This window comes from Trichoplax adhaerens, genomic scaffold (assembly GCF_000150275.1).
Source record: "Trichoplax adhaerens TRIADscaffold_3 genomic scaffold, whole genome shotgun sequence".
Lineage (NCBI taxonomy): Eukaryota > Metazoa > Placozoa > Uniplacotomia > Trichoplacea > Trichoplacidae > Trichoplax > Trichoplax adhaerens.
In genome coordinates this window covers 291489-314863 of record NW_002060945.1, presented here as the reverse complement: position 1 = coordinate 314863, position 23375 = coordinate 291489, and the positions used below count along the sequence as shown (strand labels likewise).

At 30.3% G+C, this 23375-nt stretch overlaps 2 protein-coding genes across 2 annotated transcripts; one reads left to right on the top strand and one right to left on the bottom strand.

Annotated features, from left to right (window-relative positions):
* Positions 1 to 955: 955 nt before the first annotated feature.
* Positions 956 to 5849, top strand: TRIADDRAFT_22852 (uncharacterized protein; the record flags this gene model as incomplete). Its single annotated transcript, XM_002110738.1, has 24 exons — positions 956 to 1105; positions 1259 to 1397; positions 1535 to 1646; positions 1768 to 1889; positions 2036 to 2132; positions 2351 to 2408; positions 2494 to 2571; positions 2749 to 2857; positions 2971 to 3089; positions 3212 to 3309; positions 3438 to 3465; positions 3601 to 3657; positions 3763 to 3834; positions 3912 to 3962; positions 4140 to 4237; positions 4306 to 4357; positions 4447 to 4543; positions 4656 to 4761; positions 4833 to 4898; positions 4981 to 5061; positions 5155 to 5239; positions 5330 to 5415; positions 5520 to 5598; positions 5736 to 5849. The coding sequence occupies 24 exons, from the start codon at positions 956 to 958 to the stop codon at positions 5847 to 5849; spliced, it is 2154 nt and encodes a 717-aa protein (XP_002110774.1).
* A 1945-nt stretch (positions 5850 to 7794) lies between these two features.
* On the bottom strand, positions 7795 to 14469 carry TRIADDRAFT_22633 (uncharacterized protein; the record flags this gene model as incomplete). Its single annotated transcript, XM_002110198.1, has 13 exons — positions 7795 to 7970; positions 8292 to 8350; positions 8553 to 8662; positions 8789 to 8884; positions 9419 to 9484; positions 10029 to 10158; positions 10334 to 10407; positions 11416 to 11461; positions 11559 to 11676; positions 12572 to 12628; positions 12759 to 12885; positions 13737 to 13913; positions 14371 to 14469. Coding segments are annotated over 13 exons (1335 nt in total), but the record flags the coding sequence as incomplete, so codon positions are not given.
* Between the last annotated feature and the right edge of the window lie 8906 nt (positions 14470 to 23375).

Sequence of the window (23375 nt, the reverse complement as noted above, 5' to 3'; positions counted from 1 at the left end):
AACGCCGCAATGGCTACATGACGCACAATACGTACATGTGGTATGATTTGCATTCAAAGCACTACTGTACTTAGACTGTGCTACCGTTTACAAATTCCAATGCTACATTTCAATCATACTGTCCGTAAAAGATGTTGATTGAAAGCTATAATTGATACACGATGCACAATACATGTGGCTTGCATTGCATTGAAAGTATTGCATATACTGTTGTAACATCAGCAAGATTAACTAACTTATAAGTTATAGTTCAATAGCTATTGACTTTAGAATAAATTGTTATAAAAGCCGTTACTATCCGCTGACATTTTAACTGGATTGAATTTAATTACAACTGTGTTATAATTTATAAATTCCAATGCTATATTTCGATCATACTGTTCGTACAAGATACTGATCGAAAGCTACAGTTACTATACGAATACAAATACAATGCACATGACATTGCTAAAAGAAAGTGATAACGCATAATCTGAAAGTAATACGCATAGTAATACGAATGTGATGAGGTGTTCTGTATTGAAGACTTGTTGAATGTACGATTACAGTACTTCCTTTGCCTATTAAAAACTACTCTATAGCGTTTGCAATCTAACATACGCATTCTCATGAATAAATAGCATTTCGTGAAAATGAACATTTTGACAGAATTGTCCTGACTGATATCAAATATTCCGATACATAATACTTAAAGTTTTCATTTTAGTTTAAAGACAAAAACGTGTCTCACTAACGTAGAAGTGAAATAATGATGTCTTTTTTGCTGCAAGTACTTTCAAATTGACTTACAACTATGTATTTCTATACGTCATCGCAAGTAGTATTTGCTACAATTAGAATTGTTGAAGGGGCAAGAATGCTTCAGCAAAATGGATATACCCAACATCTAAAAGTAGTTTTCGCTTACTATATTATTGATGAACTGTTAACTATTTGTTGCTTATAGTGCTGCATCATGAAAAGAAAGGCTGAATCTCCCCCAACTGATCTAACAAGATGGAGGTTGACTGTCCTAGATGGTAGGCAAACATGGCACTATGAAGATGAAAACGTTCCATCAAGAGAACAAAGTGCAATTGAGCGCCATGCTTTGGGACTGAATACGGTACCAGCATTGTATAGCTAATATTTTCAATATATTCATGGTACATTACTGTACTGTACATCTTTCGACTCGATAGCGCGATTTTTATTTAGTGCTATGATCATAAGCTAATGATGATCTTATTCGACTTTATATTCGATTTCATGTGCAAAGGATAAGGACTTTCTCGATTTATCGAAGGCAGTGACTGTCAAAGATCATCTCGTCAACGCCATGGAATTTTATAAAAAATTGCAAACTGAAGACGGCCACTGGTCTGGCGATTACGGTGGACCTTTATTCCTAATGTCAGGTAAACAACTCGTGATATGCAATTTTTATCGCTGTAATTATACATGCACTACAATAATAGAGTGACCCTAATTTATTCTTGCCTATTTAGTAATTCATTAATTATCATTACCAACCTTACAATGTGCTTTATTTTAGGCCTAATAATTGTTTGTCATATCACACAATCTGGTTTAACTGAATATCAGAGAAAAGAAATGATTCGGTATTTAAAGAATGTCGAAAACACAGATACTGGCGGTTGGGGATTGTAAGTTATACTTACACATTTAATTAAATATAAATCAATACCGAGATAAATTACCAATCTATTTATAGTATTATCATTTAGAATTCACTACAACATGAAGTGTTTTGTTCACTACTCTTAGACATACTGCTGGTCCAGCGACAGTGTTTGGAACTGCAACTAATTATGTTGCTATGAGATTGCTAGGGGCTGATAAAGATGATCCTGTTATGACTAGAGCTAGACGATTCTTACATAGCCAAGGTATGTTATTTAAGTCGGGCTAGATGTTCCCATTGTTGCATTATATTTTTTAACTTTTACACATTTTATTGTAATATCTTTCTTATTAATCACCATTTAATTAGCCTAGCCTAACGCATTTTCTACGTACGTCTATCACATTTTAGGTGGAGCTGTCGGTATTCCATCATGGGGTAAATTCTGGCTGAGTGTACTAAATGTATATGAATGGGATGGTATGCACTCCCTGCTACCAGAAATGTGGTACGTAAGGAAACGTAAAATTTAGCAATAATAAATGCAGTAAAAATTTTTTATGCACTAAATTGATGCTTGATAAATGTTGATAACTAGCTATAATCTACATTTTCTAAACCAATAGTTATCATCCTGCTAATTCATAGATGATCTTAATGGTATTAACTTTGATTCAATTTTTTAGTAAATAATTTTAATGTTATGTATTTCTTTGAAATATACAGGATAATGCCACAATGGATGCCTGCCCATCCTTCTACAATTTGGTGTCATTGCAGACAAGTAATCTTAAGCCTAGAAAACGAGTCTAAATATGTGCCGCGTCGTTCTTCATGTAACAATATTGATCACTGTTCATGAATCTTAGGTTTATTTACCGATGGCATATTGTTATGGTATAAGGTTTAAAGCCAAGGAAGATGATCTTATTAAAGCTCTCAGAAAAGTAATGCAATGGACTTAGATTTATTATCAACTGGTTTATTCACCGTGATAGAATAGAATTTTCTTTACTTCAACATGTTAAAGTATATTATTATCTAACACACATAAACTACCATTACAAATTTCTAGTATTCTCTTAAGACGGTGTTTATATCTTCGAATAATTATTTTAACTTAGGAATTGTACGTCCAGCCATACGAAAAAATCGATTGGCCGGCTCAAAGAAATAACATCGCTGCGGTTGATATCTACACGCCTCATAGCTTTCTTCTAGATACAGCATATGGTATCGTTAGCGTACTTTTACTTTCCTCAAAACAATTATTTTTCTCTGATTCATGTCAAACTTTTTGAAATAAGCTTTCCTAAGATATTCTCTCTTCTTTTTACAAAAAACAGTATTTATTGATTTTTACGAATCTTGCCATAACTCGTGGATCAGGAAGAAGGCACTGGATGAACTTTTGGATCATGTAAAAGCTGATGATAGATTTACAGATTGTATTAGCATTGGCCCGGTAAGAGTCGATTTCGTATTTTGTAATAGTCCTACAATCTTTGCAATTTAAAGCTAAACTATATCGACCAATATTATTTCCAATCTTGGTTATGATTTAATTTTTCATTAATTGTCTAAAAGATTTCTAAGGTAATAAATATGTTAGTTCGATGGATTGTTGATGGACCAGAAAGTGATGTATTTAAACGCCACGTGGACCGTATTCCAGATTATCTATGGTATATATCCACATGTTGCCGTTAAATTCGAAGTGTTAGATCTAAGTCTAGTAAATAGAAACTTGACGTAGTTATACGTATTTTCATATTCATCGCATAAGATTACCCCTTTTTCACAATAACTTTAGGATTGGTCGCGATGGGATGAAAATGCAGGTATGTTCCAAAAGATAAAATTAATCATACGGAAATCTTATAATTTTTGTTTATATACGAATGCCTCCTCCGTATCTTTGTACTTTAATAATAATAGCCATTACGCCGTAATAATCATAATTCCTATGTCAACAGGGTACTAATGGTTCACAGTTATGGGACTGTGCATTTGCAGTACAAGCATTTGCTGAGGTAATTTATCAATACCTGTACATCAAATGTAACTCTGCTGCACTTATTAGTAGCAATATTACTGGCAAGTAAGGTGTTTACTAAAATTTTATAACATTAAAAAAGGCTGGTGCAGCAAATTTGCCCTCAATGAAAAGTTGCATGCAAAAAGCGTACGAGTTTTTAAAAGTCACCCAGGTGAACCAAAAATTTTACCTGTAGTTGTTAGACACTTTTATTTAATGTAAATGTCTTTAAATAATTTGCTTAAATAGATCCCTGATAATCCACCAGAGTACAAAAAATATTATAGGCAAATGAATAAGGTTCGAATCCAATGCAATAAAATTTTATCTGACAGTGACAACGATAGTTGTAGCAGCCACTGTATTTTAATATTGAATTTTTTACAAATGTATCTTTCGAGAAGGCACTTCGTGATATAACGTTGCTAATATTAGATAAAAATACCTCTTATACAATCATTGTAATATACTTTGTAGGGTGCGTTCCCGTTTAGTACAAGAGAGTGTGGCTGGATTGTAGCCGACTGTACCGCAGAAGGTCTGAAAGCTGTATTAGCAATTCATGAAAGTTGCGAGTAAGTTAAAGCAGCTATTTTAATGAATTTAAAAACAGCAAAATGATAACGCTACAATTTTGTTTCAGTTTCGTCAAGGATCGTATATCCGAAGAAAAGTTATATCACAGCGTTGATGTGGTAGATTTTTTATTTTAAGCATTATATTTGTATTTAAACAACCTGTGGAATTCAGCGTGAAATTATACAATTTTTATTAAATAACATAGTTGCTTGACATGCGTAATGAGGATGGGGGATTTGCTACATATGAAACAAAGCGCGGTGGCAAATTGTTAGAACTGTTAAATCCATCTGAAGTTTTCGGTTGGTATATAGACAATTGTTATGCTGTTGATATAGTATCGTAGGCGCGACACTTTATCTATTTTAAATTAGCTTTTTAATGATGCCTTAAACTGTGTTTATGAACTTGTAGGCGATATCATGATTGATTACACCTACTGCGAGTGTACATCAGCTGTTATGCTTGGATTAATTAAATTTCAGAAATTTTATCCAAGTTACCGCGATACGGAAGTAAAGTATGGGCTTAATAATGTAAACATTCATTATTTCTAACAGACTCGGTTACAGTAAATTTACTATCCTCTAGGGAAACATTACAAAATGGCCTAAATTATATTAAAAGAATCCAGCGACCTGATGGCTCTTGGGAAGGGTAGCAAAAATTTTTAACTATTAGTTCATATTAAAAGATATTTATATATGAAAGAATTCACTTTGTTTTCTGATTAATATAGGAGTTGGGCAATTTGCTTCACGTATGGGACATGGTTTGGATTAGAAGCATTTGCAGCAATGGGTTATAAATACGAGAACGGGTGATTTTATGCCTAAGTTAGGTTAATTTCCTTATAGTTATGATCAAAATTGCTCAACTGAACATTTTTATGTCGTAATCTATGCTTACTTAGGGAAGCAAATGAGTATGTGAAAAAGGCCTGTAGATTTCTAGTTAGTAAACAAAAAAAAGATGGCGGTTGGGGAGAAGACTACAAAGTGAGCTTTAAAAATTATTAACTGTTCCCAAATAGTTATGGGAAATACGGTAATGCATACAGTTCTGAACATAACCATAAATTTCTGTAGTCCTGCGAACAGCGTCAGTATGTTGAAGCATCAGAATCTCAAATTATTAATACATGTTGGGCATTATTGGGTCTTTTAGCAGTAAGGTAAGAGAGCAATTTTGTTGGCGCGTTTCTATGTATTATACAAATTATAAAATCTAGACCATCTAATCAGTTTAATAAATCCATACTTCACCGAACCACAACAGATATCCTGATAAAGCAGTTATAGACAAGGGCATCAATGTAATCGTAAAGGCTCAAAAGGCAAATGGCGATTGGCCTCAGGTTCGAATCTATTTGATTGTAACGTGTATTATCTATGCTATAGAAAAATGTGATCATGACATGTTCTAGAATCTAGATTCTGTCTTATACTTATTTATATAAAGTATAAACACCCTAATAGGCTTTATTATTTATAGGAATTGATTTCAGGTATTTTCAACAAATCATGTGCGATTCATTACGAAAGTTATCGTAATATCTTCCCAATTTGGACGCTGGCTCGTTATGAAGGAGTATACGATTCTTCCTAATCAGATCTTAACTATAGTTTCTCTCAGTTGGTAGTTTTGTACTTGGCAACATATTGAAAAGATAGTTTAAAGAAATAAATGATGTAAAATAGTTCCATTGATTTTAATAGTTTACGTTTTAAAATTTAACATGCAGGGCAATATCTATGATATTTTATAGTTTTAAGAATACACAAAGTTTAGACACTGCAGTACATTATAGCTTGGTCAATTTTGGTAAATATTTGTAGAGTACCTAAAGTTACTTAATCTATGGATAAATGCATTTAACTATAAAAGAAAAGAGATTCTAAGTTTTTAACTGGATGATTAGTATTAATAAAACTTAACTTCGCTCAGCTATAGCTGATTGAACTTTATTATCTCAAGGAGATGTGGATAACTACAATATTGTATTAACCTATTACAAACTATTGCAGCAATTCACGACGACATTAATTGAGCGTTACTTAGTCGTATTTGCTATGGTTGTGCTATGTTGCTAAGGCTCCGTAAGACTAATTAACCCCTTTAACTATAACTTAGGTTGTGCAGTTGATGTCATTGCTGCCACATTGAGCAGATAATAACCTCTAAATTAGTTAGTAATTTATTTACGTCTATAGCAGTATTGTGTGTATAATGTAAGATTACTAAGGAAGACCAATTTATTTCGCATGCATTACTTGATATGGTATTAATATATCCAGCTTTCAAGTTCTGTTTAGCTTATTTAATTAGTTCAGAGGTAATTAGTGTTTGTACCATCTGCTATATTTAAGCATTATAAATAGTTGATGGGCAACTGAGCAGGAATATTTAGAATCTAGTGCTTTAATTTTTCTTTGCCAGTGAAACGTTAACTGTGTGGCTTCGTGCCTTATTGACCTTGGGTTGTCGAAACCACTCTTTACTGGGCTCAAATATTTAATCGAGAATCATACAGTCTGTTATAGGTTGGTTAAGTAGACTTTATTAATTTAATGCGAACACAAGTTACGTATTAGTTTCCGATTAGGTTTAGGTGATCTTGTCGCAAGCTGTTTGTGACCATTTGATTGTTATACGTAACACACATGCATAACATCATGTACAGTAAATTATGATCTAAATAATTACAAATGTATAGTCATATGAATACGATTAAAAGAAAGAAATTTTTTGGCAGACTTTTATTTTCATTATCATTGAAAGCACTTTACCAATTTCACATTTAAAATTTTTTCTCTAAATCAATACAAGCATCTTCAATTTCCTAGATTGTACTAAATAAATTCAACATTCAATGATCCAATCGGGAAAACAACCTCATCAATGAAAATATACAAGTATGAAAGTTCATCAGATATGTATATTCTATTACACTATCGAAGTGAGACTACCTTGTATAGATTAATTATCATTTCACATCTACCAGAATATTACGACCTTATGGTTTAGGATCACACAAGTATACTGTATTAAGCAGGCTCACACAGTATCAAGATTTATACGGTAAAGATGTATTCATGTTGATTATCTCTTTTATTATTGCTTATCATCATAATTATTTCATTGCACAATTTTCAGTTGACCAGAGCTTTAAAATTAGTATATTTCTGTTTCTTATACTGTAATAGTCTATGTTTTAATTATAATTTATTAAACACTAATAGAGCTACAGTCTTGCCATCTTTAGTTATTCTGGCCCCGAACTGAAGCTACATGAAATCGATATGTGGATGGACGCGTAATATAATATGAAGATATACAAGCAACTAGAATGCGATGAACGATTGTCGCAGTAGTTTTCCATTCGAGAAATTTGGATCAGAATCAGATTCAAGAAGTACAATTTAAGCATTTAACGATTTCCTTATTCATCACAAACTGATACAGCAATACTAGGGCATGCCGTTTGGTAAACAACATTTATAGAATATTATATCACCAACAGAGTGGTAGTTAAGTTAAGCCATATGATGGGTCACTTTCTTCTTTTATATGCAATAACCGGATTGTTTGGTGTATGAATTAGGCTACTATGATTAACCGTAGGAAAGTAATCATTTATCAAGTCAAATTCAAAATGTCGAATTAGCACCGTCCATATGGTTTTCATTTGCAAATAAGCAAAAATTTCTCCAATGCATCTATGCCGACCTACCCGTATAAGATGATTATAATTACGTATAAGATTACTTTTAACGAAACAATAAAAGGTACTCGTCTTCATTTATAATTAATACTATTTAAAATGTATTAAATAGATGATATTATACTCGTATTAGCAAATATAATACCATCTATTCATTTCAAACCATTGGTAATGTAAATTTTCAACTAATAAATACAACTTGAGATGTACAAATCGTTAAGAGAAGTGTAATATCAAGAATCCGTGCAAAATTGCGATTTATAATTACTAAAATTAAATTAATTATATGTGATAATGCTAATTATCGTTACTACATCTTGACTCACCTGCACCAAAAGGTATATAAGAAAATTTTTCATTTCGAAAGCAACCATCGCCTTTGAATCTATATCCATCAAGCGCATCAAACAAAATTTATTCTTTAAAGTTGACATAGGATATTTTATGATATTCGAATATTTAATATATATGAAGTCAGATAATTCAGCATATATTCGCACTAAAAGCTTTTAGAGATTTCTAAATTATGTTACTAAAATGAGGTCATGATATAGTGTTGATTTCATAAAATTTTATTGCTTCGTCACCTATCAGGGTTAAAAACTTCTGGGTCTTTCCAAACAGACGGTAATGATTGATTGATCGTTGGAGATACGCAAACTTGGTGTTCGACTGGAATATAGAAGTTCTTGTAATGCTATTTTTGTGGCAGAAATGGTAAATATGGCTTGTTATACAGGATGAAGCAATTTTAGAGGACATCAAATATTCATCCATAACAGCATAGAAATTTTTTAAATCAGTCACAAAGCCAAAATTCTACCTGTGGAGTTTTAACAGATCTAATCATTGTCATAACTGGTGGCCTTAATCGTAGTGCTTCTTTGATACAGCATTCCAATGTATTTAGTTCTTTTAACTACAATTAATTATCACATTATCCAAAAAAATAATGGTTCAATTTTTGGTTGCTTTATAAATCATAAATGAATTTAGCATATAAGGCTTCTAGCCGAAATTACAAATACGCAATTATGATAAAATTTTACTAAGAAGCTAAGAATAAATGAAGGAGAAATATTTTGAGCCATTGATACTAGACTTGATATTGAATATATGCAATGTAAGTGTTAAAAAATCTAAATGACACAAAAATGGATATTTTGAGAAACGACTTCTCTATTGTAGTCTATGCTAATATGTATATTTTAGTGGAAGACGTCAAATTTAAAATCTTCGTCGAAATGGCATTATAGGATCAGTAGATAATTAATTAGCTAAAGAATTTCATTCCTCTTCTGAAACTAATACAGTATACCTTACGATTTAGTAACTCACTAAAATCTTTATATGTACTTAAGTGTGTTAGCTTGATAATTCTGTAAAGGTAGCTGTAGAATAACCATCTTAAAACAGTAAATAGTGCTTAAATAAATCTATAAATCATTCTTACCTTATCAGAGTCAATAGAATTGTTTTCAGTAACGCTAACTTCTTGTAGCTCTTTAAAGCAGGAATCCTATTACAGTCATGAAACAGATAATCCGTCTGTGGATATAGTAAAACTACAATTGTGCGTGTGAATGTTATCTAAAACGCTTACTATTATCATTCTAGTTTAAACTAATAGATTAAATACAATACACGATTTTAATTATAGCTTTTCTGTATTAAATTTTCAGAGATTGATAAGTATGATACTATCGATAAAACAAGTTCTATAATTATCCGTACTTTTGATAAAACTATCATACTTTATAATATAATATCAAAATACGATTAGAAATAAATGTTGCTATCATCAGTTACTACTATAAAGGTAGCGGAGGGAAAAAAAGCAAATATGGAATGTTCAGCGTCAATGTTGTCTAAAACTTTAACTCTTAGCTTATTTTACAATATTTTTGTTATCTTATATGCATTCTTAAGTATGATATCAAAACTAAGCACATCGCTTAAAATATGATACGATGATACAATCGATAGTATGGAAATTTAGCATAACGTAGTAAAGAAGTGTTAGAAATATATTGTTTATTTCAATTATATCTATAGCGCATTACCTGCCATAATTTATTTTTAGCAAGATAAAATCCTAACCATGAACTTGATGTCGAAGAAGTATGCTGTCCAGCAAGTAAAAAACCAAGTAACATTCCAGAAATTTCATTCTTACTTAAATATTGTCCATTTCTAGTACGAAAACATACGAGGTTATATAATATCAGTTGTCATTTCCTTTTAATTTTTTTAAAATGTGCGCACTTAACGTACGATTTCTCTTAACAAGGTATTTTATCGCAAGCTCTTCACAAAATCATTGAGAGTTCAATTTAAAGTAAGCTACTTTACATCTAATATATTTTACCTATACTTGGAATTCATTAAAGTGTCGAGAATATCATCTTCGATCACATTATTTTCTATTCTCTTATCAATAACCTGCAAATATTACCACCATTGCAAATAAAGAGTACTAAAATAAGTTTTCATGAAGCATTATCTCAAATAATAGAAATAGCAGTCTAACAATGGCTAAACACAAGATTTAAAAAATTTGATATCCGAAATGATAATAATGTATCAGAGCATTATAAAAATAGTCATCAAGCATAAATGTACTATAGTAAATAGCAGATAGAAAACTTCACTTTAATAATTGTTCAAAAGCAATAATTACAAACATAAAACACCTAGAAACTTGTGGATTGATATTTTACAGATTTACGTAGCATTCATCCGTCATAATGAAAAAAGAGATGTGTTTAAGTGTTCAAATTTACTCCTACTGTGTATTTATAAATCTGCACAAATCAAGCTAAAAATATACTCGTAAGCACACACGATCAGTATCAGACTCGATTCGTGAAGATATACAGTTCTAAACAGTTCTCGTAATCACCCATTAAACGAATTTAATATATCACCTAGTTGAACATAACGAGCGTCGCAAGCGATGGTAGAAATCGATATCAATAACAGCAAAAATGTATGGTAAAGAAGTTAATTCACAAAATATTCTGTTATACTACCACGGAGATGAATACTTATAGAACATTGTCCAATATTAAGAATTGATTTCTAAAGATATCATATCAGATCATATAGCGCATCCGTAGTTTCATTATATTGCGGCAATCATCTTAAAAACGGTCAGCTTAGAAAATGGCTTTAAGCTAATTTTCAATCAATATCATTTAGATATACTGAGATGATAAATATTCTCAAATACAGAAAAATAGTAATACCTATTTGATTTGGAAATTCATTATATAACTACTAAATATTATAAACAAAAAATGGCATTATTGTGCTGTTTATTAATTTCGAAAGAACTGTAATGAAGCAAGAAAAGATAAATGTATACTTGCATTTATTTAACGAGACAATATAGTTCCACAAGTATGAATTGATGTTTTCAATAAAAAGCCGATAATCTGTATTAAGTACCTGATCGAATATAATTTTCATTTCTTTATTGGCCTTATCTCGATTCCTATTGTATGGTAAAACAACAATTTTATTATTAAATAAATCCCAGCACTTGTTGAGAAAAGAGACTATCATATAATTTACAGACTGGCTTCGTTTACCTAAAGGTAGGAATTGGTAGCCAACTGGGTAATAGCCAGGCAGCGTAGCAAAAGCCCTTGCCTAAGTCCCGATATAATTTGGCTACTTTAATATTCAACATTCCTCGAATTTCTTTGCCTGCGTTGAAGTCGAAATCATTAGGCATTAGTATGTAGTAATTTCGAAGAGTTTCATTTGATATTTAGACCTATTTAAGGCTTAAATTGTCCCTTGAATAGACAAGAAGCGTTATACATCAATATATAACTAAAATTAAAAATATCCGAACGAAAAGCTGACAGGACATGAACTACAAAACATGGCATAAGTTGCTAAATAGAAAATTATCCAAAAATACTGTAGCTTTGATAATTATATGAAAGGACTGCACTGCGATTTTATAGACTCTAATCAAAATTAATGCAATTCCCTTTATCATATAGATGTAGTACGATAATATCCTATAAAGCAGTAAAAGAAGCAACTCTTGACTTTCATCAAATTCTAAAGATGTATAAAAATGATATTTTTAATGGTCATGCATTTAAGTAAAGTACTCATTTTCACGCTTTTTCTGCTTTAAATATAGCCAATGTCTTAAGTTGAACACGATAAAAAAATTAGTAATGGAAAATACAGTAACTATTCGCATATTTAATCACTAATTTGTCGCACTTACATTGAACGACTTCGGGTTTTAACCTTTAATGTTTTAAGCATATATAGTACATTACTACTGTACAGATTTATTTACGAGCAAAAATATATGATAATTAAAAGCTCAAGAAATTTTGTTCTTACATCTCTTAGTTCTACAATATACATTGAAGGTATCATGTAAAATTATCTGAATAAAGTATATATTTTTAAACAAAATTTTCAGATTCGAATAATTATAATCAACTGAGCTTTAAATTTTTGGAACGCCAATCATTCACACAGTGAAAAGTTTCTTAAGTAATAAGCTTGTAAACTATTAAAATATATCCTATTAACGATTGAATTAAAGTATTGGCATTGAAGATAAACTGACCATGGAGGCATCGACTTGCTGTCATCAACATCAATTCCGTAAATATTTGTTGCAAATCTATGATCAATAGAAGAATTACAGTGTTCCCATTATATGTAATCTAAAATCAAGTTACCGTAACATACAGTATACGTATATATGCATATGTATATATAAATTGCTACTAGTAGCTATGTAGTCTCTAAACCTTGGTGTCCTTCATCATTCCAAGATTTTATATAACTTTCCGTTTCTTCTTCGATTATTTGTATATATGACTGAAATCTGCCATTGGTCAGTGAAAATTTTAACATTTTTTTCTGTTCCAGAAAGACCTATAAAATTAATATAAAATGCCGCATTAATATTAGATACCGTACCAAATGACTCGAATTGCATACTATCAAAAATGTTAGTTAAGAACAGTAAAATAAAATTGAATATAAATGCCGCACCAATATTAGATACCATAACAAACAATTTGAATTGCGCACTATCAAAAATGCTAGTTAAGACCAATAAATCAATAATACCTATATAACACAATTTATTGATAGCGAAGTACAGCTAAGTGTACATTATCAGCTAGAGCTCTAATCTTATAAGTGCTAACTGATCTAGCATATCCAGCTAGAAGTCGCACTAAATTGTGTCAATAGATATTCCTATTGTATATACATCTTGCTAGTTCTGATAAGATATTTAGCAATATGGAAGCTTAAAGCATTTTATAATAAATATTTCAAGTTTTTCGTGTATGCTATTATAATGTCTATTGCATAATGTGCTAAGCTGCACAGCATATGTGAACTCTACTGTAGTAATCAGATGCAAAGTTTTTCTCTAACTTTACGAATCCTTGTAATAAAATAATTAGAGCTTTTGGCGACCACAGAATAGTTTCATATATGTTTATGAAATAATTAGCATGTATCAGTAGATTACGGCTTCAGATATTAGCAAGAATTCTGTTTATTATGATTGGGCGCAATGACGATGAAATAAGATTGTGAATTAAGCAAATGTAATATAAATGTATATTGGAAACATAAAAGAATATGAAATATCTGAAGGATCTGATACGGTAGTTTAAACTGGTCAATTAAAATTCTAGAACGATCAAATACGAAATGTTGTTGAACATTAATGTGATGGCCTAACGCCTTGTAACGCCAACTACTTCTACCTTATGTGGAACATCATAAGCGACTCCTCGTCCAAAGATAGGAGTAGTGAAGCGAGAATAGATGTCTTCAGCGTTCAAATCTTCATTTTTGGAATTGAAAAATGTTTGACTTGCTTGTGAACCAACCAAGTATGTTAGCGTTTGACCAAGAACAGTAAAACTAAATACTTCACCATACTATATTGCCAGGTATGAGGTTAATTTTTAAAAATAAAATATGAATGCATAGAAATGTCAAGTAAGCTAATAGCAGCTTTTTAATAAAAAAATCTGAACAGGTGTTTTAAATATTCATGCCAAATATTTTAAGAATTTAAAGATACGTAAGTTTATTCTACTAGTATTAGCAATTGATGAGATCAAAATTAACGGTTCATTAGTAAAATGAAACCTTGCTTGAAAGTACATAAATACACTAGATCATAAATCCGATGGAAATTATTAATTTGAATCTGTACGTAATCCATAAATTACTAAAAGTTTAGCTTCGATGCATTATATATCTTTTCAAATTTCTTTATTCGTCCCAACTAAATCCATCACTAGTTCAAGTACTAACTGGAATACAGGTGACATAAAAACACGGGAGAAGGATGATAGTTTGTAATACTGCTCTGAATAGTTTTGATAATACCTTTTGATGTTGACGTCTTAAAAATTGTATTGGATCTCTAGCGAAGGATATAGCGTGACCAATATAGGGAATGTATGATGGAACATGAGGAGGTAATCTCTAAGTTTCAAATAAAATTTATACCATATCAATATATATTAGTATGAATTTTATTGAATCACATAGGTACCATAAAAGTGGAATATTAAAATAATACTATGGTAGTCTCCGGGATTCAGTATCCCTTAACTATCTCACAAGAATTTAGACGCCTTTGATTCTACGTTAAACTCAACTAGACAATTGAGAACTACTTTATTCAATTATCTGACGGGCTTATATACCCTTCTACAGCAGCTAACATTCACGAGTCATCTTATAAAAATACTTAGGTGAGAACATCTACTAACTAATTTTTACAGTCGGACTACAATATGTCCATTCACAGAATCATTTCAGAGCACATTGCAGTACAGCATTAAATTTACTGTAACACATTTATAATTAGAGCAATTCCTATTGTAAGTAACTAGTTGTAATATATTATCACTATATTATACTAACCAAATTTAGATAGCTATTTCTTCACGGTAGTTCGTACCGTGAAAATAGCTTCTAGCTCGTTACTCAAAGGTCAAGCAAGTAATTTTAAGAGTCTTTGAGAAATTAACGATAATATTAATAATATATTATTATGAATCTTTTTTGAAGCACATATGCATCATAAAAATGAAATCCTGCAAAATACTTTAATCTATTACTTATCACGGTACAATAACTATGTAATACACGGATCATTGGAAATTCTAGTGGTCCATGAATAATATTATGAGGAGATATAGTAATTAACTCCTTAGTTAAAAACCAAGCAATACTCCAATATATCACTTGCCGCGGTACAATAATTATATAATATATGGACCACTAGAACTTCTACCAGTCCATGAATAATGCCATGAGAAGAAATAGTAATTAGCTCTATTACATATGATAGTATGGTAGATATTGCATATTTAGAGTTGTTAGTATATTTTTATGCATCTATTACATATACACGCATGTACTATCGCGCCTACATAACATACGTAGTATCTAGCTGGTTAATTAAAAGCCAGGTAAGTAGCTTTAAGAAACTTAATAAGAAATCAACTATAATGTTAATGATTTTAACTAAAAATGAAATATTTTATGCAATGATGTATTCGCATGGCATGAATTGTTGCAGTTCATTATTCGCTTGATTTTACATCCGCAGTAATGGGAAATGTAATAAAATATCAAAATAATAATGTAAGAACTGTAGTTTCTTGTAAACTTCACTTAATTACATAATTTAGATCGGTCTTATAACTGCTAACAATTATCAAGCTACGATCAGACAATCTAAATTATTATAACAAAATTCATTGTTTATGTATGATTTGTTACAGAATGATTTTTTAGCAACACAATCATTTCCTGCCTATCAAGTCGCAAGATCAATTGTAAATTTTCCATTGTACAATCTATTGATGATTTGCGCTTCTAATTCTGACTTTAATCTTAAGCTAATTTAGGGTTACACTACAGGGAATAATATTCATAGCATGCGATAACTGGTCGAGAAAATTACAGCGTTACTATAAAATCTCTTGCTGCAAGAGTATCTTAAGATAATAAAAGCCGAAAGAAAAAATGCATCAGTATTCACTTCGAAGCAGATTATGTATTACATTCTTATATTATTGACAGATATTGTCTGGCAGTACTGCGGAACTAAAACTCTGCATTAAAAGAATGACTTTTGATGGTATCAATATCCCTTACTAATTGATACGAAGTAAACTCGATCTGATTAAGGTGATTAGTAGTTCTTAGATGTTTATATTCATGGTTTATGCAAAAAGTAGGACCCGAGAATGCTTATTGATTCATATTTTACCGTCAACGGAATACTATAAAATACACCTTGATAGATTCTTTTCCCAAAAAGTTTCTTTGAATTCTTCAAAGAACACAACAGTAGATCCTGTCTTTATAAATATTCTCTTTTATCTGGAGTAAAGTACAGTAAATTATCACTACCATAAAACGAGAAAAAGAAACTTTAATTTCGAAATTATTGCTTATAGTTCTTTCAAAAAATAATATAGCAAATACTTCATACTTTAAAGAATGTATAGATCATCATTTTATGATGAGAATAATTAAAATGATCAAAGTTGGTTTTTCTTGTTAAATAATTGCATCAGCGTAAATTTTAATTTTATTTCAGGCAACAATAGGAGTATCATCCACTTATGGGAAATTCCTGACAAATTTTAATTTCTTTGTGACATTTCTGATAAATGTATATCGAAAAATTCGTTTAGTGTGATATGGAATTATCGAAATCAGCTGCTATCATCGTGATAATTAAGATTTTATGTCATACTTACAATTAAAATTACAACTACACCTGCAATCACGATGATATTATCAATATGTCAGACAAATTTTAGCTTATTTTTTTATAAATTATTCAAATTGAATAAGTATGGTATCTATAAAATACAAAAGGAACTAAAGTCTTGGAAGTAAACCACGTTTCAATAAAGAGTATTTGATATTATATGCAGCAAATTAGCATATTATTTGTTGTTCTATACTGTTTGTAATATTCTACTTAACACTACAATTGATAACTAAGTTTGACTAGCGCAGCAATTTCAAATACAAAATAATGATCCCTCAAGAATGCCATATATCATAAGCATTTGTTGCCAATAGAAAAGGCTTTACTAGTTATAAGTCTTTTTCAGAATAGTAAACAAAAAGTTAATATAATCGAAAATAGCATGACACAATTTTACGGATTTGTAGTCAAAATAAAAACTTAGAAATCAAATTGGTTTTGAGTAAAAACTATAATGCCAGCGTATAGCTTTAAACTATCAGAAACAATTATACAGTATAGATTACAGTATCTTCTAATGAGCTATTAAGTTTAGTTCTTCCATTTCAATAATCTTATTAACTAAGCTCGCTAATTTCTATTAACAGTACTATCATCAAATTTATTATAGAGATTTGAAAGTAATAAATATAGTTTTCTTTTATATTTTCGATGACTTCACATCAATCAAGGCCCTGCTATGCTATAAGATCGGTTACTAGTTTTTCACTTTTCAGTACAATCATAGTCTGTCACAGTAATTTAATTTTTCCTTATGCTTTTACTTTAAAGAAATAATAGCAAACTTTTTTCTGAATTGACAAGCAGCAGAAGAAATCAGTAATTGATTACTAATAACATTAGTAGCAGGCTTACTGGTATGATTGCAATATAATGTCATCGTTAAAAGAGTAAAGAGTAACAGTTATTAAGAGTTACTATTAGTAGTTAAACATTTTCAGATTATAAGATACTAAAAAACTGATGATGATCAATAATTGATTTTCACAATAATAATAATTGAACTAAGATTAAAACTAAACATTTAAAATAGGTGACAGAATATCTGACTCTATGGACCTAGTAGATCAAAATGAACGGAATAGAATAAGGACGCAAGATAGAAGGGTAAATGCATCGATAAAATTTTGAATTTCAGTATTACCATTAGCTGATTTTTCTATCCATTTATTTCTAATAATAATTATTAATAAAGGATGCTTCATCGCTTCGAGATTTCATCCTCAATTATTTCAAAATTATAACTTATGATATCTAATGTTATGTGTATGTAAGATACGATTATGACGGGTATTGGGGTAAAATTTGCTATTACATAGAATATGTGACCATTTTCTCTAAGCTTTACCATATGATAACCAAAAGCAAGTTAGTAAAATAATTCACGTATAAATTTGTGTATCGTAAATTTTTTTTCTAGTTTTTGTTTTATAACACTAGAAAATAAATGAATTAATTGTCAAGGATATATCCTGGGGCAAAATCATAACAATCTATTCTATTCATAGTGGTTAAAATATGAGAGAAAAAATATACCTCATAACTATTTACGTGAATACTCTAACATATTCATCGATAACTTTCTGTGGCGAGCTAATAATACGTGGAATTAAGACAATAGCCAATCGAACGGATTTTCTGTTTATTTTTAAAATATTGCGAAAGCATCACGGCGTGTCTTATACAACAATTAGTTGGATGCAATGTTAGATAGCATTTTGATGCTTAACTAGTTGGATAAAGTTGTTTTCATACATAACACTAGACAAAACGAGTCATAGTTGCAATCTCGCAAGAAATGAAAGAAGTAATTAAAAAGTAATAGCAAGCCTAAAGATGTTAGCAAATCTACAGAAAAGATAAAATTGTTAATTTACTGTTACATGGAAGGTAGTAGCTATTCTGTTGAAGGAATGGTTTTATGTAGCAACCAGTAATAAATATATTGAACTAAAAATTGCTTTGACTAAACGTTATCGGTGCTGTTCATATCGCGTCTATGAGGAAAACTCCAGCTTGAAATAATTAAAGTTTATCGCTACATGACTCTATAAGGACTTTCTGAATATGGAGTAACTATGTATGTAACAATACACCAGTAATGTATACTTAACTGAAAATTGCTTTGACTAAACCTTATCGTTGCCGTTCGTATCGTTTCTATGACGAAACTGTTGTTTAAAATGATTAAAATTAATATGTATATGACTTTATAAGGATTTATTGAATACAAAGTGATAATATTAGACTCTCTAGAATGATTTTAAAATATTTAGATTATCTGTCAGACAGATTCAATTAATTATCGTACGACATACTAATAGAATTGTCTATGGCTGTAAATTTTGCTAGAGAATTGTACTGAAATCATTCAACAAGATACTGATATGATGCAATTATCAAATGAACTTTACAATACGAATATATAGTCGATAAAGAATGAGCTTGTCATAATATCCGGTAGAAAAACTGGAGAAACTTCTACAATTGTAGTGCTAGACTTATACCAATGCATATGCACGTATAGTCTGTGTAGATACGAATAGATTACAGAACCTTTCACCAAGAGATCCGCATATATCGGGAATGAGAACATTACTATGTGTATTAGATGGAGTAGTCTAGCTGCATCGATGTAACTGCAAGCGAAGCCCTACATGTAGTTAATACTAAGCCTGAGATACTGCCTTGTTTTCTACAATTTCAAGCTTGGTGCTAACATGTATGGATGCACTTAAGGTCAAGTTTAAATATTGATGCCCTATCTATCAAAGGGCGTCAAAATCTCTCCATAAGATCATTACATGAGTTACTTTATGACCTATATAGTTCTATTTAATGCCTTCTAGCCTTAATAGAATCAACACTCAATTTTTAGATAGAAATACTTAATGTATACAGTAAAAGATGAGTTTACATGATACATGAAATAAAATGGCTACAAACCATTACCGGGCTATAGAAGTGGTTAAATTAAAATTTTGAAACTGAAATAGACTGATCTATAAGAATAGCATAGATAGTACATAAAAGATTGCTATTATAATATAAATTCACAAGAAATTGAATGAAGCAAAATATTAGTAATAATTACTACAATGACATGTAATATAATCGTATGGAACGATGATAATTATACCAAAGAACTAGGTACTAATTAATCATGTAGCTATGCATATCATAAATCCGTATCATTTCATAATGATTATAATTTTAATCTTATACTAGTATGTAGTCATAGTAGTACAAGATTATCTGCACTGTTGGACTTTCATAACTATGGCTATTTGCGTGGCTAATTCATCGTCCACTTAATACAAATGGATAGCAGTGATTCTGTACATGATTATGATGCTGAGCTATCGAAGATTAAATCTAGAACAAGTAGCTAGATGACAAGAATTAGTAATTAGAAGCTATGTTAAATTAACTACTGTCTAAATCGAATATACAGCTCTAATAGTACTTGATGAATGTACCAAGTTTACTTTCGATTACTACCGGTCATCTAGAATGGCGATGAGTTTACTAAGTGTAAATAAATTTAAAGACTGCGTAGATAGCTCAATTATGATTTAAGAATGACATTGAAGATTCTATTATAAAAAGAAGCGAGTATTGTGACAAACAAAAGTTTTATTTTATCAACCGTAAATTACTAACGAGTCTTGAAAACTGATCAATCTGATTAAGTCAGAATGCATGTTTATGTAAATAAACAAATCTTTTGCCAATTTAACGAAATGGAGTTGGCTGAAAAAAATGAATAAGTAAGTAAACTCTACAATAGATAGGTAAAGCTGTCATAATTATAATGCTCTCAAGGATAATCTAACTAAGCGTATATAAGGATTACAGTATACGAAATTGATAAGATAATAACTTTACTAGACATAATTGAAATCAATATGATAGAGAAATAGCCTAAGGTATATAATAGATTGGTAAGTAACGGTCACGAATTGGTATTTTATCGAATTGGCGATCCATTTATTTAGTTGAAAGCGATGTAAAAATTTATAAAATACAATTCGTAATATCGTCTTTAAAATTTACCAAACTTATATTTTATACTTTCTATTCTATGATAGACTATTGTATTCTCATTTAGATAGTGCTATTAGAGTAGATTTAAGGTAGTTAAGCTATTAGTTAATTATCGAAAGATGAGTAGATACGATTTCTGATGTATTTTTAAAGTATATGCTAGCGTGAAATTCAAATTTATCTTTCCAGAAAATATTGACGTCAAGTTACGGAGAAAATTGAAGTATAGGAAGAAATTAAGCTCTGATTGTGGCTAGATTATTTTGAGTTACATATGAAATATAAATCGTTAATCAATTATTAAACTGACCTCATTCTCTTTCATTTTATGATCAGGATTTTTATTGCAATCGCGATATTTAGCCAATAAAAATCGTTTAAGATAGCAGCAAAATGATAAGGCAATAAGAGTTGTTATTAACCACCATGTGGATAACATGGACTGGATATTGTCCCATTTTAACCACATTTGATCCAATAAAGTTGTCAGAATATACATGGCGAGTGGAAGGTAATAAAAGTGCAAAGAAATAAATGACGCTGACTAACTGATTTATATTTTATACACAGGCTTACCATCGATTTCTAATTCAGATTTATTATAAAATAAAGACGTTATGGAATAAGATAAAGGAGGATTCTTGTAGTCAATAGAAAAAAATCATTGTATTCTAAAAATTTTTTCTTTTAAAATTAGAATAAGTACCAAATAAATGTTTTTTTCCATTTCAGACTTATATAATGCAAAGGCGGTATTGTCCATAATCTTATATTACTAATTGACAGTTTTCTGCTATTTTTCCTAGACAGATTAAAAAAGGAAACTAATAACAATTTTCTTCACCTTTCTTATTTGCCTGCCTAATATTTGAATAGACTATCATGACGTTTATTTATTCATATTAGAAAAGTTCTATTTTGGTCCAGAATTAAAATTACCTAGGATACGCCGATAATAATATCTGACATTATTATATACGTATTTCAATACTGAAACCATTGAAGACGTAAATTATATGAATGAAGGCGCACTTAATATTGATTAACTTAAACAGGAACAGTTTTTAGTCAAATTTGTTACTGCCTACGACAATGACTGGATTATTGTTCACTGAACCGATTTCTAAGAGCTGGTCCGTTTTATATGGATATAAAAATAAAAATAAAATCACCTATTGTACGGAAACTGGGCAATCCATAATCGTATTAACTTTATATTGAAATATTTTACTCAAAGCTGGGTTTCAAGAATTGTTCATTTCCCTTGGCTCTTTGAAATGATAATAACTCTGTTAGACAATTATTGCCTCTCCTGATTGATTTATGTAGAATCTAAGATACATAAAAACTTGCTATTTTTCTTGAACATTTAGTCGACATGAATGAGAGCATAAGTCCATTCTTAAATCTTTCTCAATATATTTTAACAGCTATTATTAAAAAAAAAAATTGAAATTATTTGACGTCTCTATTAAATAGCAATCATTACTTTGTCTTCTTCACCCATATCAGTTAGTAATTTAACCTTATCATTTATTCATTGACTAATCATTCATTCTAACATAACTGTAATAGTTGACCTAGAAAAAGAAACGCATGCTTTATTCATTTTAAATTGGTATTAGTTTATTAGTTGATCGCTATATCGGCTCTTCTGCAGCATAGATTGATTCATTTCATGCTGGGAAAGACAAACTATTTCTATTGATCTTTTTAAAATAAGTCAACTCATGTCGTTAGCAATAGCATAAAGGATTCATTTACTGCCACGCAGGCAAATGAGCCATACGCATTCCGAGGCTACATATCAGGAATGAAGATGCTGTCATAAGCAATAAAGTAATTGCTGGTGATTGATTGCTATCGCATTAGAAAATGTTATCAGTCTTAGATTATCGTTTAACTATTACATCACAAATAGCAAATTGTAATTTGTTGTGAATACTCGTACTAAAATGATCACGCTAGATATAGATTTGCTTATTAATTAGCAGATTTAAGTTGTCTGTATTCTCATATCAGTGTATTTATTATTTCATAACGTAAAAATAGTTATTTTGATGTACTAAAGCAAAAATAGCTTGTTTACACAGTATTCAATAGACAAAATTTACAGCTATAAATTCGATCATGACGGTATTTGTTATCGCTTTAGACAATATTATCGTTAATACTACACTTGTTTTATGTAGTCATAGATTACCGTTAGCTATTGCATCGTGGACAGTGAATTAGGATTTGTTATGAATACTTGAAAAGGCCCCTATAGATATAGATTTGCTTATTAATTATCAGACTGAGATACTTGTATTCTGATATCGGTGTCTATTATTTATTAAGGTAAAATTAGTTATTTTGATGTGCCAAGGCAAATTAGTTTGTTTACACAGTTCTTAAGAGATAAGATTCCCTTCTATGATTAAAATATCCCGATCTGTATCGGCAGATTGCAAAGATGGAAACTGTAAATTACGATAAAAGACTTTGAAATTCAGTAATGATTATAAAGATTATTTTTTATACTCTTTAAATATCTCGCCCCGTA